The sequence below is a fragment of the Anabrus simplex genome, chromosome 1 (genome assembly GCF_040414725.1).
Source record: "Anabrus simplex isolate iqAnaSimp1 chromosome 1, ASM4041472v1, whole genome shotgun sequence".
Taxonomy (NCBI): Eukaryota; Metazoa; Arthropoda; class Insecta; order Orthoptera; family Tettigoniidae; genus Anabrus; species Anabrus simplex.
Genome location: NC_090265.1, coordinates 43,092,113 through 43,112,167, shown reverse-complemented (window position 1 = coordinate 43,112,167; position 20,055 = coordinate 43,092,113). Strand labels below are relative to the sequence as shown.

Sequence of the window (20,055 nt, the reverse complement as noted above, 5' to 3'; positions counted from 1 at the left end):
TCTTGTTGGTTGCACTGAAAACGGGCCAGACTTTGTTCGGACATTTCCAATCTGGTGCGTTTATTGTCCAATGTCAAGAACCGTGGCACCCATCTTGCGGATAATTTTTTCATACCCAATTCTTCGGTTAAAATATAACATACCCGTTCAGAAGACATCCCTACAGCTTCATCAATCTCCTGCACTTTCAGTCGATGATCCTCCATGACCATTTTATGCACTTTTGCGATAAATTCTGGGGTCATAACACTTTTTGGCCGTCCACTATGCGGATCATCATCCAAGCTCTCCCGACCAAATTTAAACTCACTGGTCCACTTGGCAACAGTTGAAAATGAAGGAGCAGAGTCCCCCAGTGTGTTCTGAAAGTCGGCATGAATTTTGTTTGCTTTCATACCTTTCCTTACAAAGTATTTAATCACTGCTCGAATCTCAGTTTTTCCCATTGTCACAAATCACTACGCCAGAACAACAACAAAGAATCGTCACTACCACACTCCTGCAGCTAGAGCACTGACGCGCCACGTGTTCACTCACAAAGGATGTGTGATTATTGCGCGGGAACCTCGTTGCTCTAGCACTGACATCTAGCGGTGATTCGGAGAACTTTTCCTCGTATACTTAGGAAGATTGATTTAGAACTTTTGTCTTTACATTACCTTTCTTTTGTTACTTTAGCATGCAGTACCTTGTTGTTTTCTCCTGTGTGTGTGTGTTCCTTTCCTATTTCCTAGTTTTCTTTGATTATTTATATTCGCATGTGTATTTATTCTATTTCTGTCACTTACATGCTGAATATAATTTTATCTAGATTGTGCAGTCTGGAGTTCAGGTGAGATTTGGCAAGAATGAAGTTGGTTATGTCCACGAAGATCATCTGAATGAGCCATTCAGCTTGTTGAAAGATATAGCTGTAGGCTCTTCATATCCTGCAAGAATACTATATATCCAGCCTATTGTGAAGACTGTCTACTTGACTCTGCTGAACGATGTTTGTCCAGCTCAACCGCTTCCTTCACCATTTGAAGTTTTAAACGTTGGAGATGTTGTTGACAATGCAAAGGTTAGTTTTAGTTTTTTTTAATGTACTGTATTAAGTTCAGGTTAACAACATTTATCAAGACACATTAGATGCCAAAAATCATGAAATGAACCCCATGATAGTACTGTATTTCTCCGAATCCAAGACGACCCTGAATGCAAGGTGATCCCCATATTTTCCTTAAAAAAAAAAAAAAAATGTTATCAGGCTTAAAAAGTGCTTTGTGAAATGATATGAATGCCTTTCTTGTACATTACACATTTTTAGACACTCTTTGTCTTCGTGTCAATGCCGAATATTGGCTTTGGTTATGCCGTATTTTCTACTGCTTCACAATTATTCTACATTTCTGTGTGTTTAATTATCATTAACTTAAAATTGGCATCATAATATCGACGAGAACCCGTTGAAAATTTGCCTGCAATACCTGATTTGATTGATTGATTGATTGATTGATTGATTGATTGATTGATTGATTGATTGATTGATTGATTGATTGATTGATTGATTGATTGATTGATTGATTGCAAAAGGTCCCATGAGCCTGTGGCTCGTGATAGGAACAGTAGAGTACATACTTTTCTTAAGGCGACACAATAATATTACATTACGTTAATTTTACTAAGTGTCAGGTAGAGTAGACACGTTATAATTGGACGGTGTTATGCATGACTTGACCAAGCGCCAAATTGTCATTTCGAGATATTGACGTGAACGCGTTTGTTAGCATATAAATTCGAGTTTTGAATGAATTGGCAGATTTCTTTCACCATAAGAAGGACTAAGGTCAGTTCTATTTACAGACCAATTACCAACTGCGTAGCAAGTCATTAAGTGTCTGATTTTCCATAAAATGTCGCTTAGTCAATTTTAACTTTCTGAAGTAATTCATTCTTTCTATTTCGCATCAACTGACCAAGTGACAATTTTGTCCCTTGGTCATGTGATGCATATTAATGTTATGCTTTTACTTATATTTTACATTGGGGATTGTTACTACGAAAGGGTAATAATCTAGGTAAACAAACGTATAAACAGTTTTATGAGTAATGTTGAACGAAATTTCTGTTTATTATTCTACAATACCATTACAATACATACAAAGAAACATATTATCTATACAATTACATACTGATATTTTACAGATGGGTTTCACTTATGCCGGCCTATCTACTTGATATCACTAATAACAGAAATTGAAATAAACTTCAGAATGTTCAATCTGACACAGGAATGGGAAGTATCATCAGCTTCATCTAAGTTTCATCTTCAACAATGAAATAAAGTTGCTGGCAATTGAATCCATCAATATCATCTTCAATACCCGGATGACTGCAGAGTTTACGATAAAAATCAGTGGCATCTTTTGGAATAAATGACATCAAAGAGCGTATGTCGCTGAGCTTCGCTTCTGAAATGGGTTTTCTATTCGGCCACAGAGGTGTTAACACATTGCTAAAATAGTGGGTCACGCCATTTTGTGAAGGACAACCAACAGCTTTCTTCTTCTGAATGTTTATTTCAACTGGCTGTCCTTTATATTCCTGCTTGAAGAAGATGCTAAATAGTTTGTCTTTATGTAGCTCTATCTCTTTTACTTTCAGCCAGTTTATCTTCCCTCTCAAATTATTTCTCTTCCGATTCACAATTTATTTCTCAAGTAAATCTGTACTTTTAAAATCCTCAGACTTCATTCTGTGAACAACTACACAATTTCATCACATTAATGTAGTCCTCTGCTGTATACAACCTTAGCTGATGTTTCAGTGCACACTCTATGTCCCTGAAATCACTGTCATTGGGGAGAAAGCTGTGTCCTGGAACAAGCAAACATTGAGTGATTTTTTTCACTGTGGGATGCTGTTCTAAGATAGCTTTTAACATCAAAACCATTTTTATGTTTCCGTTCTGTCCTCCACAGGAATCTGACCACGAAATGACTTCTTCAACAGCATGTAGCTGTTCCATTAAATATTTCATCAGGCATGAGGATACCTCCTGTGACCCTCGACCTGCCTCACCCTCTAACCAGACATAGCAGTGTCCTCTTTCATCCTTACCGCTGTGTATTCCTAAGTTATAACTGCCTTTTATAAAAGACTGTATTTGTAGGAATTCTAGGCAATGGCAAGGTTTTCTCTATGTTAAAGCAAAGAACTTCCACGGTGCCATCTTGTTTTGCCTTCGACATGTCCGATGATCTCATATCCTGCGTAATTTTGGCTTGTTCAAGATGAGTTTCTATTTTTGTTTTTCAATTCTTGGCTTCGCATCCAGTTGTGTTTTGGATCTGAACTTCCAATGTGTCACAAACATTACATGTGTCCTTTTTCAGTGGTTTCCTTTTGATGTTGAACTGTGTGAGGAATATCTTCTTGCTTTTGATACAGGATTTGAAACCTCGTCCTTGTACATATCATACATTACATTGACCGTTATTTCAGGGGCAAGAAATTCTGCTTGTGTCTTGCTTATCCTATAGTGAGATTTGTAACGTGGAAACTTCTTTATGTGGTCTATGATTTCTTTCAGTTTATTTTCAGGGAGTTTATTCCTTCCACCAGCCAATCCACGACGATCCACAACGCCCCTTGGTGACTGTATCTTCTTAATTGCCAGATGAACCTTTCCACTGGAGATCCTAAATGTTTGCAAGAAGAAACTGTTGCATACTTTGACGCCGCGGATGGTGTAAGTTCATGTGGCTATTCTTTTGGTGGAGTCCTTCACTCTCTTCCGTTTGACATCTTTTGTTGTTACCGTGACACAAATAAGAGCTGTTTGTGCATCCTGTGATGTAGTACAGTAGAAGTTTTTAAACTCTTCTTTCAGTGCATTCCTATCTTGTTCAGACATTTACATGAACAAATGTATTCTCTAAATCCGTTGGGTTCTTATGATTTCCCAGCTGTGTGATATAGGTTTCATTTTGAATACATTTCATCTTCCTAATTCTTCGATTCTGAAACGGATATTTTCTTTTCCGACCTTTTCTTGGTCTCCCTTCTCCCAGAGAATCATTGTTTTGAGCTTCCAATATTTGAGATGCTTCATTCATCAGCTGAGGAGTTGAACAATGGGTCTGGCTAGCTGCATAATTAGAGATGCTGGAGCCTAAAACAACATATTCATTAGTACATCGGAACAAACGTCTGTGTGGGAATGAGAGAAGTGATGTTCGTCCAGTAATACAGGAACAGACTGCTGCTGATCGTCAGACTGTGAATTTTCCTGTAAAACAGAAATATTATATTGTGGAGTAAGAATGTATTTCTTCCTAGAAAAACCTTCCCCGACTCTGATCTACAGTATCTGTCTGGCAATGCTATAGGATATGATGTGTTTCTTTTCCATTAACTAAATCGTACTTACGTTCAACAATGTTGTTGCATCCATTCTGCCCTCAACAAAGTTTGAATCACTAGAGCATCTCAGTTCTAAATCTGAATAATCATTCTGAAGATTGCTAGGCGTGGCTGTATTACACCTCAGAACAGTACTTTGGGTAGCATGACAGCATTTTATTGGACTCAGCTCTGTTAGACTGCTGGAAAAAATTACATCTTTTGTGGATTCGTGAATGGGTGTCGCAATAGCTGGTGTCTGGATGTAAATCCAGCTCATCATTCCTGCGTAATGAGAAGAGAATATAGAATGGTGAAACTATTTGAAAAACAATCCATAAGTAAAATGCATTTGTCATGTATGCTAGTGGTACTGTGATACAGGTTGAACAACTAACCTGCAATAATGTTTGCAAGTAGATTTCCTTCCTTGCTAACTCGACGATTCGTTGAGCTCTTGAGGAAGACCTAAAGTGATCCATGCCAAAACAGAAGTGAATAGTGTTAATAGGCACTCACTAAATAATTTTGTTGATATGAAGATGGTAGACAATCACGGAGAAACTTCACTGTTGTCACAGGAATAAAAAGGCAGGAAAGAGCAATACGCATAACATGATCAAGCGACTGCCAAATGTCGTTTAGTCAGGTGATGCAAAATTCAACTGCATGAGAGTGTCTTTGGTCAGTTGATGCAAAAATATCTTCAGGCGATATTTAGATTGGCGCATGGTCCTAATCGATTTATTTTCCATATAAACGATGTTCGAGTGTACGAATATTTTTTTTCATGTAGTTTGAAGCCTCGGCTACCAGGTGGTGTAGATATCTGGAAAATTGAGAATTGGCGCTTGGTCAAGTGATGCATAACACAGTCCAATTCTGCCTCTGAGTAGCCATGGCCTTTCTAAGAATTTGAAGGCTCGCATGTTTTGATGCCATTCTGCGGATTTGAGAAATGTTTTTGTGGAAGATGATACAGGGATATTTAAATTTAAAAAAATTTAGGGGATTGTCGCTCGCCTGTGCTGCGAGTCAGTCTCCCGCCAAATAGAACTTCATTCTCTCTTCACTATTTCCTGAGAATTAATGACTTTAACCAGAGGCACAGTTAGCGATGTAGCCTATAGGCTTAATAAAAATGCAGATGTTGAAGGTAGGTTTTTATTTGTGCATGACAGGTGAAGGGAAGCAACCGTGGTAGCTGTCACTGGTGTTTTTACTATTAAGGTCACGAATGCAGGACGACCATTGATTTTTCACATGAGATTCTGAGAAAAAACAGTCGTCTTGGATTCGGAGAAATATGGTATCTTGTTACTTGGACAATACAGAAGTGTGGCATTTGTTATTTTTAATTTGTAATACTGGTGTTTGGAACATGGTTTTCTTCAAATTAAAGTGAAGGAAGGTCAGTAGGATCTTAACAGTATGCTCAAGGAAGATAAGTCTTTTATCTGCATGATTATTATAAGCCTCAAGATCTTCCAACTTGTCAAAATAATAATTTGGCCATGGAGTTAGGGGTGCACAGCTGTGAGCTTGCTTCCGGGAGATAGTAGGCTCGAACCCCACTGCCGGCAGCCCTGAAGATAGTTTTCTGTCGTTTCCCATTTTCACACCAGGCTGTACCTTAATTAATACCACGGCTGCTTCCTTCCCATTCCTAGCCCTTTCCTATCCCATCATCGCCATAAGACCTATTTGTATCAATGCGACGTAAAGAGAGTTGTAGGAAAAAAAAAAACCCTGTTATAATTAAGTAATGAGTTCTTAATGTGCCAAGCATTTGAAATAAAGCTGCCGACCCAAACAGGCATTGGCCAGTATTTAGCCTTTTGTAGGAGATTAAGCGCGAGAACTTCAAGCCATATTGTCTGCTTACTTCCACTACATCAGTCTATTGCATGTTAGTGTCTATGAAAATGAGAGATAACTTAGATGCCACCAGGGAGCTGGCTGGCTGGAGAGCTAAAAATACACTTCGTAACCCACCACCAAAGAGTGCATCCTGCGGGGCATAAACTTGCTTTGCTCCATTGGCCGGCTGACTGTCCTCCAACTAATATTTCTTTGGCCGCTGAACACTGGCTCTCACTTGGTCGGCAGGCCTTCCACAGGAAACAGGTCTTTTCACCATCCACCGTCACACCTCCCTACTGAACTGAAATGCATTGTAATGTAAAATAATTCGTTCGAGTTGTCAATTTTGCTTGGTCATTGCAACATAAAATCTTATGCTGACCGGATGGAAGGAACGTCACATATTGCGTCATTTTGTAAGTGTTCTATTCTGCATAGCCAACCGAATTGTGTGACAGTGTTACATCATCGGATTGCCCAAGAGTCTCTTGAGATACCGCGGCTCACTTTTCCACAGTAGAATGCGTGCAGTTAGTATAAGAATTCCATTTCACATTACCAAGCAACCAGCTGATGTCAGCCTAGGTCCAGGTCTGATGAGACCCCATGGCAACTAATATGTTAATTTATGTTAACCTTTTCACTCTGATAATATGATATACCCTTATCCCTTTTCTCTACGGGTCGATTATGAAGTGAGACGAGTCTTCGTAGTGAGTTTTTAGACTGTATGCCCTTCCTGATGTCAACTTAATCAGAGGAATTAATGAGATGAAACGAATGACATGCTGTGAGTAACTAAAACTGACTATAAGTTTATTTACTTTATATGTAGGCCTAAAAATCTTGTTCACCATTTGTCTTTTTACATTTTGAAATACTGCCTTCCAATGATATATAGCCAGTATAACTCAAATACAATCATAAGTCTGTTAAAGAATAGTGTAGAATGTTTACATGTATAATTTATAGCCTAGAAGCTATGTGTTTACTGCACAAAATTTGAATTTATTGCATATTGTAACCCCCCCACCACCACCGTTACTTTTTTTGGGCTGTGAAAGTGAAAGAAAAAAGGTGTCTAATACGCAAGTAAATACGGTATATACATTTTTTTAAAATCTGTATCAAATCTCTTTGTGTAATTTACCTCTTGTTATTGGATATACGTGTATGTGCAGGTTATCCGGGTAGCTTCACAAGGCGTGTTGTTGAAACTCGGTAGAGGATTGCGAGGCTTTGTCTCAGTCCGTCATGCCTCCGAAGAACTACAGCGTGATGTGGAGAAACCTCTTATCGAGCAGCTGAATTCTCTCTACCCATCAGGTTCCCGTCATAAGTGTCGTATCCTGGGGTATGACTACTTGGTCCAGCTCTACAGCTGCACTCTCAAAGCGTAAGGAGACTGCCATTTATATCTCTTTAGAGGATATCTTTTGTATACTATTCCTAAACAGAGATGGTTCCTGTAAGTGGGGTGGCAGATGTGTTATCTAGTATATGTCGTGAGGAGAATGATGGAAAGTTTTTCCTGTTACTTGTAAGATTATCCGGGAGATAGAAGTTACATTTTACAAAGTTGTCTTTGATAGAGTTCTCAACTTCTGAAGCCAGCTATAAAACTTTTTCTGACCTTCGCAAACACCATAAACAGCTTCTAAAACGGGATTACCAAGACTACATAAACTCTGCCTGCCTAGAAGTGAGAAGTAATAGTAAAAGATTCTGGTCTCTGATAAACAGCAGAAAAAATACAAAGCGTGTGCCAGACACAGTGACTTGGGGTGATAATTTAGCCAGTGGTAGTAACAGACCGGAAATTTTCAACGATTACTTTGCGTTTCATTTTGTTGCACCTGTTCAGTTCCCAGATTTTCCGTCTATTGATTCTGTTCCTTCTCATAGTCTCAGTAATCTTTCCACCTCTGAGTCAGAAGTCTATTCGTTACTTGAAAAGGTGGACCGTTTTAAGTTTTTCCTAACATACTTTCCTCCCTGCCAGAAAATAAACCTACTGGTTCGGATGGTCTCAGTCCTGTCTTCCTTAAGAATACCGCTACGACTCTTGCCCATCCTATTGCTGTTATATTTAACCGTTGCTTCTTAGCCGGCTACTTTCCTGACGATTGGAAAATCGCTAACATCTCTCCGGTGTTTAAAAGTGGAAAGAGGTCTGATGTCAGAAACTATCGTCCGATTTCTATATTACCCACTCTGTCACTCATCCGTGAAAAGATTATCCACCAGCGCCTTCTTTCTTTCACACTTCCTTATATATCATCCCAACAGCATGGTTTTCTTCCTGGTAGCTCCTGCCTAACTAATCTGGCTGTTCTTCTCCATCGTGCAACATCTGCTCTTAACGCCGGTTCTCAATTGGACGTGTGCTACATTGATATTGCTAAGGCTTTTGATACCGTAGACCACGCACTTCTTTCCTATAAACTCTCAGAACGTTTTAATGTCCATGGTCGCTTGCTAACTCTCCTGCAGAGCTTCTTCAATACCAGAACTCAGCGTGTGGTTCTTGATGGGTTCAGTTCGACTCTTTTTATGGTACATTCTGGCGTCCCACAGGGCAGTGTCCTAGGTCCGCTTCTTTTTGTCTTATTTATTGACGATCTCATTAATTCTATATCCTCCGTTTCTTGTGAAATTCTACTATTTGCAGATGACTGTAAAATATTCAAACAAATCGATTCTTTATCAGACGTAAACTCCTTACAGAGTGGGCTTAATTCACTCTCTGAATGGTGCTCCACATGGAGTCTTAAGCCTGATCCTGCCAAGTGTTCCTCTATTTCGATCACGCTTCGTAAATCCCCTATTCTCAGTAAATACTCCCTCCTCGGTAACCCGTTCCCAACTCTAACAGAACAAAATGACTTAGAAGTGATGTTTGACAGTAAATTGTTATTTGTCCCGCATATACAAAAGATAACCGCACAAGCAATGTCACTTCTCGGTTTGTTGTTTAGATTTTCTGACATCACCGATATCCACGCCCTCCGAGCCTACTATGTATCTTGCATCCTACGGATAATTGAATTCGCGCCTCCCATTTGGTCTACCTCTTCACCCACTAATCTGAATCATATTGACCGCGTGCAGTCATTCTTCTGTGCCATTGTTAGAGCCAGAGTATCTGATAGTCGAAACTTGAGCAGTAATCAGATACTAGACAAGTTAAACCTTCACCCGTTATCTAGTCGCAGGAAAGTAGCCGACCTTAGATTCCTATATAACGCTGTTAATGGTTTATTTCGTTCCCCTGAACCTGCATCCTTCTTTTCCTTACATTTTCCAACTCGCAAAACCAGGATTAATACGCCCCTTCATATTCCGTATTCCCGCCTCTCTCTAGTCCAAAACAGTTCATTTATCCGCATACCAACCCTCCTTAACTCTTTATCTTCTGACAGGAACTTGGACGTTTTTTCTTCGTATGTCTCCTTTAATCGATTCTTCCTTAACTTAACCTAGTTCATTTTCGTCATATTCCTTTTTCCTCTTCTCATTGCTGTCCTCTCTTTTGTACATAATATAATATTTATTTATTTTTTACTGTACTATACCATTACTTAAGTGTTATATCTGTATTTATCTTACTGTGCCTAGCTATAAGTTCTTCTCTTCGTTTTACGTTCAACAATTTTTCTTGTTGTTTCTTTAGCCTTTATTTTTTGTTTTTATATGTTGTGTCTCTAATTTTGTTAGTTTTTCATTTTTTCCTCTATTTTTATCGTTAGATGTTTTTTCGTCATTATTCTTCCACTTTTCTTTATGCTTGCCTTGTTCTACTCTATTGTAAATATGTATTTCATTGCGGAACTCTGTAATTCGGCTTCTCGCTGTTTTGGTTTCCCAAATAAATAAATGTAAAAATTTAAAAAATGATAATAATGTAGAGGTTATTAGGGTTCCTAAAACTAAAGTCAGTACTCGAAAAGAAATTTCCAATTTCTTTGCAGTCACTTAAGGAAAGGCTAGGAAAATAACAAATAGGAAATCTGTCATCCGGTTAACTGCCCTAAATGCAGATCAGTATTGATTGATTGATTGATTGATTGATTCATTGATTGATTGATTGATTGATTGATTGATTCATTCATTCATTCATTCATAGAAAAGGAAGTGTGCATACTATCCACTAAATTTATTAGACTACTGTTTACTTTTAGTTACATGATCACTCTCGTTTCAGTTTTCCACTCGACAGTCACAGTACAGAACAACAAAGAGTATGAAATTCATAAACTGTAATAATCACTACTTACGATCACTTTGTTCATGTTGCATGTGGCATGTCGAATTTATGTTCTCCAATAGTGATTTCAGAACAGCTCACTTCACAGATCACAACCTGAGCTGAGCTCCACATTGCCATTTGACATACTCGCTTCTCGCTGAAACGACTCGTCACAAACTCGCAACTATCTTGTGACTGACTGCATGTGTTCACTCACAACTAACTCTCTCAAGGCTGACTGGGACTCTCGCTGGCTTTGCTCTTTTATATATTCTTGCAGAAGATTCTTGTAGTTTCCATATGCAGATCATTCTTGGGCATCTTCTTCATTACTGTATTTACTCGTGTATTAGATACTCTCACGTATTTTACCCTCCCTGGCTTTTTGAGATGTAAAAAATGCAAAAAATAAATCTCGCATACATGACCCCCCCCCCCAATGTAATTTGTCAGTGATGAACGATTCCGCTTCGAAGCGGGTACGAGTCTTACTTCAGCTCTTATGATATCACACAAATTTGTGAATTGTTTAACCGAACGACTTACGCACTGAAAACACACATCGAAGTCATGCGGTACATCTGTGTTTCGTAGTTAAGAAATGTCTGCCTCCGTAGCGTAGGCCTACTGCAGCTCTGATGACATCGCACAAATAGGTGAATAGCTTCGTGTCCGACCCGCGCATTGCAAGCATGCATCAGTCACGCTATATGTCTGTGTATTGTAGTTAATGTCGGCCAGCGTAATGGTTAGCTCGATTAGCTGCCGTTCTCAGTAGTCTGAGTTCGATTCCTGGTACCGTACTGTCAGAGATTTACTAATGGTAGGAAGGTTGATATGTGGTAAAAACAGTACATGTAACTTCCCTACATTGGGGGTGTGTCTAAAAAGAGCTGCCTCACCTTGGGATGAGGAAATGAGTTTGCTTTAGTTGAGAAATATTCACGGTTGTTGCTATTTATATAGCAGGCGAGATCATTAACAAAGTGATCGTTTAATATCTCTTAACTCGGGCCAATATAGGTATTTTTTGGAGAGATGTAATTCTAAAACATGATCAAAGCTATCCAATTATAACGATTGTTTTATTCGCCATCGTATGTAGCAAATAATAATAATAATAATAATAATAATAATAATAATAATAATAATAATAATAATAATAATAATTTATGTCCCCACGTACTTTATCCGATTTTCAGAGACGCCAAACAAAACATACTAGGGTATGCATTAATAAAAAATAAAAAATAAAAAAGAGTCGATGAATGTACGAAATTAAGCTTTATGATACTAAAACTCAATACTCTCACACCTGTAGATAACGATAAATGTGGCAAACTTTTCCTATTATTAATTTTTATTCTTTCCATCTCCTGGAACTTTTGTCACTATGCGGGCGATAGCATATAATCTAAACAATGTGGTCTCTCTGATCTCATGTACAGCTATTTACGTAAATCCTGATGTAATTAATGTACATAACAAGCATGAAATATACTTAAAAATAAGGATCTGGCTTTCAACAGGCGCAGTTATGATAGGTGACTCTGTTTGAATAAGAAAACTGAAACATTTGCCACAATATGCGATCTATCATGTTCGGTACGGTATTCTCTCTGTGTGCAATTGCGGGCACTCCCATAAACATTTGACGGCGATGTTGGAGTCGATTAGTAATACCCGTGGACTGCTGTTCTCTATTGAAAATTCGAAATGAAAGAGGATAACACGTTTTTGTTATGAATGTGTAAATAACGTGGCCAATAGCAGTTGTTAACTCGTTAAAAATAAAGGCTGAAGTGAAAATCTCTTAATTTTAATGTTGTATACTGAAAGTAAGAAAGAATGTGATACACCTCAAGATATGGCAGAGTAAATCACTGATTTCAGAGGATAGTTTATATTTTCTCGTGTCTAGTTAAATTTAGGAAAGGTTATTCCCATGTAAAGTTTTAGCGAGGAGGTTATTATTTCTCTACATGCGTTTGAAATGTTTTCATGATACATATATGGTTCGGTTAGCTGACGCCGTTTGAAGAAGAAAACCGAAATGTTTGCCACAGAAGCCTCTGGAGTGATACCGTATTTCTCCGAATCCAAGACGACGTTTATTTCTCAGAATCTCATGTGAAAAATCAAGGGTGGTCTTACATTTGCGGCCTAACAGTAATAAACACCACTGGCAACTACTGCAGTAACCACGCTGCTTCCTTTCACCCCCCTCCCCCCCGCACTCACACAAAACTCGCTGACAAACGACTGCCTCTTTATTATACAAAGGGCATTAGGAAAGTTTTGCAATATGCAAAAACGGTTGGCTGGACACCCCTGTTATGGTGAGGGATGAAAAGAGGGGTGAAAACCGGTCTAGAAGACAGCAAGGTGTGGCCTTCACACCAATTGTTACCAAGCAGTGGGATTGAAAGCAAGTTAAGATGTCAGTGTGGTCTTAAGGTGAATATCGCACAATTATCCGCTACAATTTTGCTCGTGGATTAACTGTTGACCAGTGCCTGGAGGAAATGACTCCTGTGCTGGGGAAAGACTGTCCACATCGGACAACAATTTTCCGCTGGTACAAAGAGTTTCAGAGGGGAAATTTTGGGGTTGAAGATGATCCTCGTTCTGGGCTACCATCTGAATCAGTGACTGAGGAAAACATTGAAACTGCGAGGAAAATGTTGCAGTAAGAGGGGCGGTTGACATATCGGCAGGTAGAAGAGACTCTCCACAACCCTGCACCAGTTATTCATTCAATTGGGAACATGCATCATTTTCAAAAATATTTTTTTTGAAAAGTACACCAATGAAATAGTACGTAAACGTATTACATTGTGGTATGTTGCCTTGTTTTCTACCATTAAAAAAATATTTAATAGTGCCTTTCCGCAAGGCGAGTGAAACGGCCTCTGACGTAAGCGGCGCGCTGTGACGTCACGATCCAGTACCGCATGGAGCTCTGCCAGCCGTTGTGCATCAGCCGTTGCTAAAAGCCGATTGTTTATTATTCATGATCGCGAATAACTTCGAAATGACAGAAGAAAGGTTCAAAACAGCACAGTCAGACAATCTACCATGTGTAGATGTCATCATTCTTGAAAAATGTGACTTTTGTGGCCGCAGAAATTAGCGGATAACAAGCAAGTTTGTAAGTGGCGTTCTTTATATACGTGCAATGTACTGTAAACCATAGTATTAAGATAACAACGAACCTGGATAGATTTCACATCACTTTTAACATTTCCTTCTAGACTGATTCCCCTATTAAAGAATAACATTACATTTTCGGGCTTTCAGCATTAGTAAAGTAAGAAATCGGATTTCAGCACTAACATAAACATATAGGTAGCATTATAGTACTAGTCCGCTTCTGTGGTGTTGGGGCAACTGGCCTACCCATTTCCGGGGCCCATGAAAGATAATTAAATATCTTTGTGGAGGGAAAAAGTTAAACATGATAAAGATAAATATGACTTCATCTAGTTTTCACAAGTTGGGCTGAGTGGTTCAGACGGTTGAGGTGCTGGCCTTCTGACCCCAACTTGGCAGGTTCGATCCTGGTTCAGTCCGGTGGTAGTTGAAGGTGCTCAAATACGTCAGCCTCGTGTCGGTAGATTTACTGGCACGTAAAAGAACTCCTGCAGGACTAAATTCCTGCACATCGGCGTCTCCGAAAATCGTAGAAGTAGTTAGCGGGGCGTGAAGCCAATAACATTAATTACATTTGGCTTTTAACAAGCTGAGCATATCAGGAAAGAAAAGTGTCCTGGTGACATTTTAGTCGCTCAATACAGGAATGTCTCTGGGTGCTGTGACTTTTATTTATTTATTTATTTTTTTTTGCTTTACGTCACACCGTCTTATGGCGACGATGGGACAGGAAAGGCCTAGGAATGGGAACAAAGCGGCCGTGGCCTTAGGTACAGCCTCAGCATTTGCCTGGTGTGAAAATGGGAAACCACGAAAAACCATCTTCAGGGCTGCCGGCAGTGGGGTTCAAAACCTTCTATCTCCCGGATGCGAGCTCACAGCTGCGCGCTCCTAACCGCACGGCCAACTCGCGCGGTATTTTTACCCTTCGGTTTATTGACTTGGCTTGTATAACCTGAAACTCAGGCAAAGTTGGATAATATTTTAAACACCTACATCACTATTTTCACCTGTGTGCAATTATGTTATTTATTTCATTAATATTATGATAATTATTATAATTGAGCATTGTTAACTTATAAGACCCCAACAGACAAGCATTGGTTTTGTGTAGAGTTATACATTTGTTAAATTCACGTTGTTTCCTTTCATGATGTACACGCCTATTCTTTGCTACATTATAGAGTATTTAGATATGGCCTAAATTTCTTTACCAATTAAGCTCTTCAATAAAGACATACATAACTGTCCCATGCCAAGAAATATTGGTAGAATTAGAGCTGTCAAAATGGTTCATAACCCCTTTGATTTATTATCTTGACATGGATCACCCAAAACATAGGTTAGGTTTGGAGAATACTTTAATAATCAGCATTATTTAATGTACTGTTTATTACTTTCATATTCCAAGATGTAATTGAAGCATTTAAATAAAGCATCATACATTAAAATTTAAAGTTTTACCGCTAGAACAGCTGACATGGAAAAGTGATTTGAAAATTCAAACAAATTCATCATACGTTAAAATCTTCAAAAAATAAAGTGTAGACTTTTCCGATATATCACCAGCATTTCTCCGGCTCGCCAAAATCCATTTCTCCATAGTTTTAGCGTCTTTGGAACATGTATAAACACTTTTTGGTATGGTATGCGATGTGCTATTGCACATCGGAACTCTACACCATTTACAAGTTTTCTGCCTCACTGTCTGCGCAGGATTCATTTTAAGTCTAAAATATACCACTCAGATTATTATCCAATGTATAGACCTCGAATTTAACCATACTAGACACTAACGTAAAGTAGAAATACGCGAAGTGTATCCTGCTTCTCACAGCACACTATGTGTTATTTCGTCTGCTAATTCAGTCAACCTGTACGATGACGTCAGACCAATGAGATCGCGTACTTGCGTGACGTGACATTTTCGTAGATTTTTATCATGTTTGGAGTTATTATTTGTACATTCTGATCACATTTTTGAATTCTGCATGAAATTTTGAATCAGATTAGCATATTTTTAATTAAAACCCCGGATCATGCATGTTCCCTATTCTACATGACCATCTCCATGTTAGAAAGGTTTGTTCCCTTTGGGTGCCCCCATTCACTTTCAGAGGAACAAAGGGCACATCGAGTGAAATGTTGCCGAAAAATGCTAAAACAGTTTGAAAATGGGACTTGACGTAACGTCAATAGCATCGTTGCAGGTGACAAAACTTGGCTTTATTATTACGATGTCCCAACAAAATCCCAGAACAAGGTGTGGCTGTTTGAAGTTGAGCGTACTCCTGTGACTGTACGAAAGTCAAGGTCAGTGAAGAAAAGGATGATTGCAGTATTCTTCACTAAACGGGGCATCCTGACTCGGGTTGTGCTAGAAACACAAAGGACAGTTACTGCGAAGTGGTACAGTGAGTCTTGTCTGCCTCAGGTCATCCAGGCTCTCAAGCAGCTCTGTCCGAGGTCACGGCTCAGCACTTGGCTCTTGCATCACGACATTGCTCCAGCACATCGTTCTAATGTAACAATTGGATTTTCTTGGCAGATCAGGGTTGACTGTGCTTGATCACCCTCCATACAGTCCTGATCTTGCCCCATGTGACTTCGCACTCTTCCCAGAAGTGAAGATGAAGCTGAAAGGGTGGCGGTTTGCATCCAACGAGGAGCTTCTGGCAGCATGGGATCAAGAGTGTGAAAATGTAACCGAAGAAAAGTGGCATAGTTGGTTCAGTGACTGGTTTTGACGTATGGGGAAGTGTATTGAGTGTGGTGGAAACTATTTTGAAAAAGTCTAAAGCATTCACTCACATTGCAAAACTTTCCTAGTGCCCTTTGTATTGTATAGTACGCAAACCTTTCTTTGATCCCAAGTTCCCATTCAGCACTATGGAGCTCAGGGATCATGAACAGGTTCGCGTACTATACATCGCTAACCGTGGCAACCGGTTGTACAGTGCCACTGTGTAACACCACTTAATCTCGGGAAATAGCGAAAAGAGAATCACATTCTATTAGCCCCTACAGAAACGTTTCTCAGACCTACAGAATGGTGTCAAAAGTTGGGCTCATCAGTTGGTACTTAGCATACTCACACGGGGGCGAAACGCTGGCAACCATGAATGAGTTAGCTGGAAAATTTATTATGTCTAATAACGGACCATTTATATTGGTGTTATAAATTTACTCATTCGGGACAAATATTTCAGGTTCCCTATGGGAATCAACATCTATGTCATATTCGACTCACTATCTGACCAATTCCTCTCTTACTTGACAGGGTTACTTATCTGTCAGTTCTTGAGGTGCATTACCGTTCTTGATCCCATCTCCCCTCAATCCAGAATGGGCTGGACCTAGTTTTCCGAGGTCAAGACTGGGTACTTGTTCTTCAGGTGTCCCGCTCTTCCACACGGGTAGCACTTCCTAACTGCGCTGGGCTCTTTCGTAGCTTTGCTCTTATGTTCCTCCTCCAGCTGGGCAATGATTCTGCGTACATCATCAAAGGATCTGGGTTGTGATACTTTCACTAGGGGCCGAATCTTATCATGGAGTAGCTCTGTGATATCTGGTAAGATCTCGTTTCTGCTTCCCTCAGGATGCACACGCTTGAAGAGTTGGTACTTCTGTAGGACGAAGGCGCTAGCTCTCATGCCAGTGGGTTGTGCCTCAGTCTGTAGCTTCTTTTTCAAGGAGCTCTTCACCCCTTCAGAATTAAACCTAGCGAGGAATTCCCTCTTCAGGTCCGTTCCATTTAGATTTAATCCCTTCAAGTTGTTTCACCAAGTAGCGGCTTGCCCCTTTAATCACGGTGTGATGAGTTGCACGAAGATGTCCTCTGGTAAATTAGTCCTTCGTAATAGGTTGACCGATCCCTTGACGAAGCTAGTCGGGTTCTCCTCCAGTCGCCCATGGAATTCCGGAAGGCTCTCTATAATCACCTTCGGGTCTAGGTGTGCTGTACTGCCGGTTAGGTTTGAGGAGATTAGAGGTGTGGTGGTATGTCCTGTTTGAGTCAGTCTATTTTCTACTGTGTGAAGGATGCTTTCCCTTATATTCTGCACATCTTCCTTGATTGTCGAAATCTGGTTTTCTGTCCTTCCTTCAACAGCAGAAATATGGCTCCCAAGATTTCCCTCGACGGCAGATGTACAGCTTTCAAAGTTTCCTCGATATTAGAAATCCTCCTCTCAACCTGTTGTTTTATTCCGGAAACCTGAATTTCCACCTCTTTCTTGAGGTCCAAGATATCCCCTTCCAGCTGGCTTACTCTAGTATCAATCTGGGCAACCTTTTCTAGTTTTGACCTGATGTCCGATATTTGCTCCGTTAAACGATCATTGACGTCGCTAATTTGCGATGAATGGTGTGACGTAAAACAAATAGCAAAAAAAAAAAAAAGCGATGAAATTTTGTCATTTTCGGTTGAAATGTCATTTATGGTTGAAATGGTCAATTCTAGGCCCTATTCAATTTTGTAAACCTTTGTATACACGTGTGATATTTGTCTCGTTAAAACTGAGTTAGATTGAGAAATTTCTTCTGAAAATTTGCCTGAATGTTTGTCATTTACGTCTGAAATTTTGTCAGCGAGTTTGTTATTCTGTTCGTTGTGTGCTCTGATCATAGTCATTATGTTAAAACACATTTCGGCTATATTTGCCTCATCTTCTGATTCGTCGGCATCTTCCCGTAGTCACGCCTGTAGCGATTTCTTCTTCCCATTTGTCGGGAGATTCCTCTTGATAAGTTCGTCTTTGAGCTGTTTGAGTGTCATATTCTCTAAAATGACTTGTATTTTGAACTACTACACTCGTATTCACTCGTAAATTTTTACGTCTTCGTCACAGTCGCCAGTTAACGTAGCCACACAGACGCACAAGAGATGCTGTCAGTTGGTACAATACTTTTATTTACAGATATTCACAAATTAATATACACATAACCGTAATCACCGTATCACAGAACAAAAACACTTCACTTGTAGGATATCAACCAAGCCGCTATCCTTAAACAGTTGACAACTGACACCGAATACCACAGAGGTTACAGTTTGAAACACCGTTGAAAACAGATGACTACCGATCAATTCAGCATGGAGACTGCCTGGCTCGGCGTGTCAGCCACGTGCTACTAAACAATAACTCTCTTCCAGTAACTTCCAAACCACAAGTAACTAAAAACTAACTTCACCGTCAAGATCGTCCCCTTGGCCAGGTTTCCAGAAAGATACGTTACAAAAAAACTACCTTCTTGAATATTCTGGAGTGCATAGTACATAGGTCATAATGTACAGAATATTGTCAGTTATTCTAGCGCCTATACCATTCTGGAAGTTGGAGTGTGTTTCACGATTATGGATTACAATTTATATTGCGCTGGTCCTGCGAAGAAATCCAGACTAGCTCATTACCAATTAATTTCCAATTTCCATTTCGTTTCGAAGTCGTGGATTCGCAGAGATTATTAGACAGTTGTATTCGATGGCTGATTTATTTTCAATAAAGTCAATGGACGTCTCAGGCACGCCGATCAATCAATCTCACATAGTATAATTCGCAATACTTAACCTAAGGTAGACTATATAATATCTGCTTATATTAGTATATTATAAAATGCCAATAATTATAATAGAAAATCAAGTAAAGAAAAGAAAATGAGGTATCTTTGGAAAGAAAACATCTATCTTCAGTTAAAATTAGTTAATTGTGTTGAATCAATTCATCATAGATCTTTGATTGTCTAAAAGATATTTACAATTATGTACATTGAAAAGTAGAAAGTAATTCTAAATTTATTTTGTGAATTCTGTTCCTATAAATTAAATTCACATCTCTGATTCATTTTTAAAAAATAAATGAATGAGTGAGATACTATTCCTACATTAATTATTATTGTAAAATTCACAGATCTATCTGGAAGAATTACTAAGCATCAATCCGTTATCTTGAATTAAATATCCTGATCTTAAATATTTATGTCCTCACATTTCCATAATATCAATAATATCGAGGATATCAATCACATCAGTAATATCAGTGATATCAAGTAATATCAAGTGACATCGAGCATATCGAATCTCAAATATATCGAGGATAAGGATCATTTATCATTCTGGAACAGCTTTTTATGGATACATCAGGAAAAAGTAGGGACCTGAAAAATTAGCATCTATTTGTTTCAAAATTAGCATCTATTTTTTCCAAAAATAGCATCTACTTACAAAGTTAAAATAATCGCATCATATTATTAATTTTAACGATTTCAACTTTATGAAGTGCAATTATTGTCCTTGGTTCACACACAATACAAATTCATTGTTCAAACGAAAGCATTGTGAATACTTCGGCATTGCTTATTTTCAAATTGCACAGTCTGTCTGTCTGTAACCACTGTGTTGTAAT

General features: G+C 39.0%; 1 protein-coding gene across 1 annotated transcript in view; it reads left to right on the top strand.

The window, feature by feature from the left end:
* The window catches only part of Rrp5 (Ribosomal RNA Processing 5), a 385,044-nt gene that overhangs the window by 104,163 nt on the left and 260,826 nt on the right, over nucleotides 1-20,055 (top strand). Inside the window, exons 7-8 of the mRNA XM_067156013.2 lie at nucleotides 812-1,063; nucleotides 7,431-7,645. Coding sequence (XP_067012114.2) covers nucleotides 812-1,063; nucleotides 7,431-7,645 — 467 coding nt within the window. The remainder of the gene's footprint in view (nucleotides 1-811; nucleotides 1,064-7,430; nucleotides 7,646-20,055) is intronic.